Source organism: Neophocaena asiaeorientalis, unplaced genomic scaffold (genome assembly GCF_003031525.2).
Source record: "Neophocaena asiaeorientalis asiaeorientalis breed wild unplaced genomic scaffold, Neophocaena_asiaeorientalis_V1.1 scaffold76, whole genome shotgun sequence".
Taxonomy (NCBI): domain Eukaryota; kingdom Metazoa; phylum Chordata; class Mammalia; order Artiodactyla; family Phocoenidae; genus Neophocaena; species Neophocaena asiaeorientalis.
In genome coordinates this window covers 2,880,676-2,889,354 of record NW_020173668.1, presented here as the reverse complement: position 1 = coordinate 2,889,354, position 8,679 = coordinate 2,880,676, and the positions used below count along the sequence as shown (strand labels likewise).

Genomic DNA, 8,679 nt, shown 5'->3' with positions numbered 1-8,679 from the left:
CAGTAGGGCTCCCCAGACAAAGTTCTCACCTCCCAGAAATCAGGGTAGACCAGGCAATCCCCATCCCTTAACCTGGACCTGACAGGCCCGAAGAAGTCTGACTCTCAGGTCCCCCTCCATAGTTAAAGCCGTCACCAGACACCATTCTGTGCCCCACTCCAAACGGGAAGGACCCTCTGACCACCCTGAGCACCCTCCTGCCACACTCGGGCTCCACGTGGGATGTCGGGGTGCTGCTAGCCCGCCAGGCAGAGGGCACAGTGTGGCTGTGCAATGGATGTGTGCCTTCCCGCAACAGACCCCTCCCCCATGTCCTCTGCCTGCCTCCTCTTTTTTTTTAAGTTTTTTTTTTTTAATTTATTTTATTTTTGGCTAGGTTGGGTCTTCATGCTGCATGCCGGCTTCCTCTAGTTGCGGCGAGCGGGGGCTAGTCTTCGTTGCGGTGTGCGGGCTTCTCATTGCGGTGGCTTCTCTTGTTGCGGAACACGGGCACTAGCCACGTGGACTTCAGTGGTTGTGGAACACAGGCTCAGTAGTTGTGGCTTGCGAGCTCTAGAGCACAGGCTCAGTAGTTGTGGTGCACGGGCTCATGTGGGATCTTCCCGGACCAGGGCTCGAACCCGTGTCCCCTGCCTTCGCAGGCAGATTCTTAACCACTGCACCACCAGGGAAGCCCCTGCCTCTTCTTTATGAAAGTTGTAGTCTCCCAGGCCTCCCCTGGGTCACAAAATCCTAGCTCAAGAATTTATGAGTGAGGGAATTCCCTGGCGGTCCAGTGGTTAGAGCTCTGCTTTCACTGCCGAAGGCACGGGTTCAATCCCTGTTGGGGGAACTGAGATCCCACAAGCCGCGTGGCAAGGCCAAAATAAATAAACAGTACAACTTTAAACATTAAAAAAAAAAGAAGAAGAATTAATGAGTGAAAGGATGTGAACATGTAGGGACAAAAATAGCAGTTGGGGGCTTCCCTGGTGGCGCAGCGGTTGAGAGTCCGCCTGCCGATGCAGGGGACACGGGTTCGTGCCCCGGTCCGGGAAGATCCCACATGCTGCGGAGCAGCTGGGCCCGTGAGCCATGGCCTCTGAGCCTGCGCGTCCGGAGCCTGTGCTCCGCAATGGGAGAGGCCACAACAGTGAGAGGCCCGCGTACCGCAAAAAAAAAAAAAAAAAAAAATAGCAGTTGGGCCAGGAGAACTGGTAAGAATTTATACAGTAAATCAGCCATATGCTGGTCACAGAATCTTTAGTTCCTCCCTGAAGTACCTAGATAAAAGTATCTGATGCACATTTCCTGAGCTGTTTTACAGATGCTAAAACCCCCACCAAATAGAAGAAGTTAACTACTTGCTGGCCATGAGCTTGCAGTCCCCAGACCAGCTGGCGCACGAGGATTGATAATGTTAACCCCTGTGGCACCACCCTATTACCTCACCATCAACCAATCAGAGAACTGTGCGCATTCTGGTCACATACCCTGCGACTCCCCTCCCTCACCTTTCCCTTAAAAACTCTTCCCTGAGACCCTTCGGGGAGTTAGGGTCTTTTGAGCATGAGCCACCCTGTTCTCCTTGCATGGCCCTTGCACTAAACCTCTCGCCGCTCCAAACAATGACGTTTCAGTTTGTTTGGCCTCACTGTGCATCAGGCACACAAACCTGGGTTTGACAACAGCTGTACTGCCTGAGCCAGTGCGGCGCTCAGCACAGCATAATGCAGAGGTTTCTCGTGGACATACTCCCAGACCCACCTTCAGGTAGCCAGCAAGGCGGGGGCAAGTCAACCTAAGCACTTAGAGTCGGTTGAATCGGCAGATGCGGAACCCGTGGATACGGAGGGCCTACTGTAAAAGCGATTCCTTAATAGTTTGGACAGTAATTGCAGTGGAGCAAGAAAATCTTCTTGTTTGGTTTTTCTCCCAAGATAAAAACCTGTGCAGATTTGGAGGCACTTTTGCCAGTGTTACACAGATGGTTCAAAGTTTTTAAGACTCTCAGAGTCAAGGTTTCTTTTCATTTGCAAGTATGTAAATATATCTCTGTAGCTACAGTCTGTATTCAAACTACTGGAATAAAATATCTGCCAGTCAAAAAAAAAAAAAGGGGGGGACCAAACTTCCCTGGTGGTCCAGTGGTTAAGAATCTGCCTTCCGGTGCAGGGAACACGGGTTCGATTCCTGGTCAGGGAACTAAGATCCCACATGCAGCAGGGCAACTAAGGCCGCGCACTGCAACTAGAGAGAAGCCTGCATGCCACAACTACTGAGCCCGTGTGCCACAACTAGAAAAACCCTTGCGCTGAAACTAGAGAGAAGCCCGTGCGTCGCAATGAAGACCCAGGGCAGCCAAAAAGAAAAACGGGTTGGGGAGCTCAGAGACAGAAGAGAGGGGGAGTTTTTATGACTTACATCTCCTTCAGCCTCTGTGGAAAAGCTGAGGACCAGAGGACTACTGCTATGTGATACTGGCACAAGCAGGGAGGAGGGGGGGTTTGCACTGAGTACCTTGTGCCATGATGCCTGGAATTTGATAAGTGTTTAGAGAATGAATAATTGAACCAGCACTGGCCTTCAACCTGTTATCCAACTTCAGGGTTTCTGGAAGAGCCTTGCCCAGTCTCCCTCACCGAGGTGTCCAAGGAATCAAGAAAAGATGGATTCTAGAGTCCCTTTCAGCACTTATTTTCTCTGAGCAGGGTTATTATGTAATCTGACTGATACGTTAGTGTGCAGGCTGACCTGGAGGGTACAGAGACTAGAGGCAAGAAGATCAGTCAGGAGGCTGATACAATGCCCTCTTGAGATATAAGAGCTAACTCAAAAAAAAAGCTAAGTCAATGTGATAAGGAGTGAAAAGGAAAGCATAAAAACAAAACACAGAGTGATTTTCTTCAGAGAATCAGCCTTTGAAGTAGGATTACTAGATAATATACTAAAAAATTATTTGCTGTTTATCTGAAATTCAAATTTACCTAGTGTCCCAGAGTTTTTCGTTTGCTCTGTTTTCTAAATTTGGCAACCCTACTTCAAACAGTTACCTGAAAGGGCTGTGGCCTAACTTGGGGGCTTCCTGTCTAGACACAGATCATAAACCTCTTTTCCAGCCAAGGCCAGCCCCTGTTCTCTGTCCCTGGCACAGGCCTCAAGGACTTGGCCCTTTTTCCTTTCCTCTTCAACATTCACACCGCTTTGTCCCGGGCTTCCTCTTCTGAAAGCCTGATTATGAAGCAGGCTGCCGTTGCCCTAGCTACCCCCATTCCTTGCCACTTACTCCCCAAATAAGCCCCCAGCCTCTCCTGAGAGTTTTACCTCTAATCACTAGAGGGAAAGATAGAGGGAAACAAACACAGTAAACAACAAAAACTGTACAAGGCTTTAAAAGTTGCCACAGTTGGGGTCTCAGGTTTGCAGCTGCTGACCACCACTCTCCCACGGTGATTTAAACACCTTTATTCCTGAGGACGAAACTGTCAGTGAAAAAATTAATCAATAGTCAATCTAAGAATGGAAAAAGAAATAAAATGGAAAATTTTATTCAAACCAACCTGAAGAAATATATATATATATATACTTTTTAAACATTAATTTATTTATTTGGCTGCACCGGGTCTTCACTGCAGCACACAGGCTCTTAGTTGCGGTATGTGGGATCTGTTTCCCTGACCAGGGATTGAACCCAGGTCCCCTGCATTGGGACTGTGGAGTCTTAACCACTGGACCACCAGGGAAGTCTCCAACCTGAGCATTATAAGCTGGAGACAGTCTTTCAGAAACTCTGAGGACTGTTCCAAAGAGCTAAGGTGGGAGGCTAGGACTTAACCTGATTTTGACGAAGGGGTATGTGCAATCAAGCTCACGTCTTGGTAGACGGTGACTGCTGTTCTCCAGAAATAGAGATCTTAGTTAATGGTTTAGTGCTTTTCTGAGAATGGGAAGATGCAACAAACTGAGATCATAACATTTTCTCCTGAAAACACATAACTGAGGGCCAGTTCTGCCAGTTTTCCCAGAGCACAAAGTGCCTCATCCTGATTCTAAATTCCTTTCAGGGTGTACATTGACTACAGTGGCTAATGACTTGATTCTTATAGAACTGGCTAGGGGGCAACATTATTTTACAATCCTCTACCTTTCAGTCTTTATTTCAACCAAGGTTTGGGAGGCATTTCATGGCCAGCTTGTTTCATGGTGCTAGGAATGCTCATTCCCATGTCAGGAAAGGATTTCATTGATAGGCCAATGTGCTATTACTGGACTAGGCCCTGTCAACAGTAACCAAAAGCCTCTGGACTGTCTGTCTTACTTGTCTGTTACGGTCTGGATAATGATTCGCTCTTGTTGTTTCTTCCTGTATCTAGAGTTACACTATTACAATCATTGATCTTATAGAACTACATTTGGTCAATTGTTTCAAGTTGCCTAGTCATCATTATTTTTATTGGAGGCTCAGTCACACATTTGGTAATGCAAGAAACAATAATCTTGTAAAATACGCAGAATACAAGTAACATAGTTAGTAAACCATTAATGAGGTAATAAGTAAACATTTAAGCTAAGAAATTCCATTAGGTATCTTCCCCAGGTCATTTGACCTAGTCTGTCCTGCAAGCAATCTCTGTCATTAAGGGAAATGATATATTGGTATTGTACATAAAGTTTACCAAAGATATCTGCACGTACGAGGTGAGTGGTGGGTCATCCTGATGCCTTACAGGATTGAGAAAGGAATGTTATCTTCTAAGGAGTTACATGGTTGGCGTCAGAAGAAGAAAAATGTATCTTTATGGTTGAGCTGGTATTTCTGACATTGGAGAGACCTGGTTAACGCATAATGCAGACGCACACCGCACACTAGAGGGAAGAAAAGAGGCCCAAACAGGGAGAACTTTTTTTTTTTTTACTAGACCAGCAGGGAATTCCCAAGCAGAGAACATTTTCATGTTTAAAATTTTCTTGTTTGCCTTAATATAGGAGCTTTATTTCATCAAAGCTCAAGGCTGAACATTCTGGTGCCCATTTATTGTGAATCACTGGAACACATTAGGGCTTAAAGGACAGAGGGCTGTGCCTCTTGTTGAGAATGCAACAAGAGATGTAAACTCTCTGGAAAGCCATGAAAAACAAAAGAAAAGTAGGGAAACTTATGTTGGTTTTTTTTTGCGATACGCGGTCCTCACACTGTTGTGGCCTCTGTCGTCACGGAGCGCAGGCTCTGGACGCGCAGACTCAGTGGCCATGGCTCACGGGTCCAGCCGTTTCGCGGCATGTGGGATCTTGCCGGTCCGGGCCACGAACCCGTGTGCTCTACGTCAGCAAGCGGACTCTCAACCACTGCACCACCAGGGAAGCCCCAACTTTAACCATTTTTAAGTGTACAGTTCAGTGGCATTAAATAAACTCACATTATATAACTATCACCACTACTAGTCTCTAGAACTTTTAAATCATCCCATACTGAAACTCTGTATCCATTAAGCAGCAAGTCCCCATTCCCCTCCCCCCAGCCGCTGGCAACACTGTTTTTTGTTTTTTTTTTCTGGAAAAGTTTTATTGTGCACAGAGGGGAAGGGCTCAGTCCTTCTTGGCTGCCGTCTTCCTCATGGCGGCCAGGACATTGCTCAGCTCCTCTCTCTTCCTCTTGGCACGGATGTGTGTCCCCACCCTTTTCTTGATGAACTTGAGGGCCCGCTTGTCCTTGGAAACCTTGAGCAGCTCCATGGCCCGCCGCTCATAAAGGGCAAAGCTGCACACCTCCTGGATCACGTCCCGCACGAACTTGGTGTGCTTGGTGAGGCGCCCGCGGCGGCGGCTGTGCCTCGGCTTGCTCACGCTCTTGGTCACCTTGTGGCCCTTGCTGAGGCCCACGGCCATGGGGTATCGCAGAGCCATGGCTGCCGCTCCTCAATGGCTGCCGCGGCGGAAGGGGCAACACTGTTCTGATCAGGAGGTAGAACTACATTTTATCTCCATGAATTTGACTGTTCTACAAACCTCATACAAGCAGAATCATTAAATATTTGTCCTTCTGTGTCTGGCTTATTTCATTTAGCATAATGTTGTCACGTTTAACGCATAGCATGTACCAGAATTACATTCCTTCTTAAGGCTGAATAGTATTCAGATGCAGTTTTGCACATACTTTAGTGCCATTATGAAATACACTTGGGCTTCCCTGGTGGCGCAGTGGTTAAGAGTCCGCCTGCCGATGCAGGGGACACGGGTTCGTGCCCTGGTCTGGGAAGATCCCACGTGCCGCGGAGCGGCTGGGCCCGTGACGCATGGCTGCTGAGCCTGCGCGTCTGGAGCCTGTGCTCCGCAACGGGAGAGGCCACAACAGTGAGAGGCCCGTGTACCGGAAAAAAAAAAAAATACACTTAAATTTAGAAATATACTATACTATGAGTATCATCTGGCTTTCCCACAAAATTAACATGGGAAAGCTATGGACAACTGGGGACATAAGCATTTATTTTTCACCCTCGGAGAAAACAAAACGTACGCATCCCCAAAATGGTTCCTTCTAGTCCTTGAAGTCTGGAGACTTTCAAAACCCGCCACTTCATGGCCTACAAAGAACTACAACTCCCGGTAGCTCTAGGGCCCGGCCCTTCGCCCCGCCCTGCTGGCTCCAGAAACTGCGTTTCCCAGAAATCCCAGGCCGGGGTCGGAGCTGGCACTCCCCGGGCGCCCCCTAGCGGCGCACTTCGGCGGGGTTTCAGTTCCCGGCGGCCCTCGCGGCAGGTTCCGGCCGTAAGGGCAGTTCGTGATGTCGGGAGCTGGTTCCGCCGCTGTGTCCGGGGCAGGAACCCCTGTGGCGGGGCCCGCAGGCCGTGACCTCTTCGCCGAGGGGCTCCTCGAGTTCCTGCGACCGGCTGTGCAGCAGCTTGACTCTCACGTCCACGCCGTCAGGTGCCCTAGAGGGAAGGTTGGGGCGGGGCCTCTTCTCGATTTGGTTTTTGTAGGGGCGGGGCCAAGAAAGGGCGGAGATAAGACGAGTTCGGCGTTCGGATGGGACCAAGAATTTGGGGAAACTGATTGGAGGCGGGGCAGACCGGCGGAGGGCCTGCCGGTGGGGTCAGAGGCTGGCTTTTCTGAGCACTTAAGAAACACATAGGGGACTAGGTTTTTGAGTTCCATTAACTGACCGTGTAGGCCTTGTACCTCTTTGCAGAGAGAGCCAAGTAGAGCTCCGGGAACAAATTGACAACCTAGCTACCGGTGAGTAAGCATCCCTGTATACCCGGGATCCTACAACTCACTACAGGACCTTATGTTTTGCCAACTTCTGGGGCTGGGTTTCTGTCACTTGCTTCCAGGGCTGCCGATGGACTCCTCTTAAGTTTCTAGTGACTGTGCCCATGTGGCACAAGAGTGCTTTCCATAGCATTTACTAGCTTACTTGTTCCAAGAACGAGAAGGCCATTAGGTGTTTAGTTACATCTTCCTTCCATTTCCCAGAACTGTGCCGTATCAATGAGGATCAGAAAGTGGCCCTGGATCTCGACCCCTATGTGAAGAAGCTCCTTAATGCCCGGCGACGAGTCGTCTTGGTTAATAACATCCTACAGAATGCCCAGGTAAAGGAATTTCCTACCAACAGTAATTCTTTGTTCTTCTGAGTCCTTAAGGTATTCTCCGATTTTCAAGGGGTATCATGAAGTCCCCAACACAGCGAAAGTCACCGTAATTTTTAGTCTTTTTGGGGAAAGGGAGTTGTCAACTAATGCCAGCCAAAATAGAACTTACTGTTCTTATTCTTAACCCCCAGTTGCTCTCATTTATGTTCTTCTTACATACCTTAGAAGACGTAACGTTGAGATGAAGCAAGCCTAAGATATTTTCCAGCCTAGTTGACAGCAAGCTCTAAATCCTTTCACAGAGCAGTTAATTTGATTCCAAATCTTGTTTTGTAGGAACGGCTGAGGCGGCTAAACCACAGTGTTGCCAAGGAAACAGCCCGAAGGAGGGCAATGCTGGATTCAGGAGTTTACCCCCCTGGTTCCCCAAGCAAGTAACAGGCCAGAAGATGGGCCCATGGCCACAGAATAGCACAAATACCATTCCCCGGCTGCCTGTTTCCTCCAGGACTCCCTGTAGGTGTTGGGACATCAAAAGGGCAGCCCTGTGGTTTGTTTGAAGCACTTCAGTCTTACCCATTTATGTGGGGCCCAAAGAAACCTGTGTAGAGCAGGACTCAGGATCCCAAAGGATTTATTATGGCTCTTGCTTCCAAGAATGAGCTGAGGCCTCTACATTTTTTTTTTTTTAAGCTCCATACTCAAGGCCCACCTCCTCTACCATCTCCTGGCCTCATTAACAAGGGAGGGGCTTCCTCTGTTACGTGCGAGGTTGTTGGACCTGGGCAGAATGTCCTCTACCTGTGACTTCCAATATTCCTTTGTTTACAGTACAAAGGGCAGGCAAAGTCAAGGTGAATGACCACCTACCCTCTTTTGTTGACTGCACTGGCTTGACCACTGTAGCAGTGTTACTAAAACCATTTAATTCAATAAATGCTTAAATGGTATTCCAGTTTACTCTGGTATATGGAAAGGTTCCAAAGAGTCTTCTGCATTAATTCAAATATAGATTCAAATTGAGATCTAGTGTTCACAATGAAAAGACTCAAGTATCATTTTCAATGAAGAGTTCATAAAGCAAAAAAAAGGAAGCAAAACAGCTTGC

General features: G+C 48.1%; 1 protein-coding gene and 1 pseudogene across 2 annotated transcripts; one reads left to right on the top strand and one right to left on the bottom strand.

Moving 5' to 3' along the window:
- Positions 1-5,520: 5,520 nt before the first annotated feature.
- LOC112401804 (60S ribosomal protein L36 pseudogene) lies at positions 5,521-5,912 on the bottom strand (annotated as a pseudogene). Its single transcript, XR_003003629.1, has one exon. The product of XR_003003629.1 is annotated as a 60S ribosomal protein L36 pseudogene (transcript).
- Positions 5,913-6,708: 796 nt separating this feature from the next.
- SNAPIN (SNAP associated protein) lies at positions 6,709-8,521 on the top strand. The gene is made up of 4 exons (XM_024748303.1): positions 6,709-6,903; positions 7,166-7,212; positions 7,453-7,571; positions 7,908-8,521. The coding sequence occupies exons 1-4, from the start codon at positions 6,761-6,763 to the stop codon at positions 8,007-8,009; spliced, it is 411 nt and encodes a 136-aa protein (XP_024604071.1). The 5' UTR covers positions 6,709-6,760; the 3' UTR covers positions 8,010-8,521.
- The last annotated feature ends 158 nt before the right edge of the window (positions 8,522-8,679 follow it).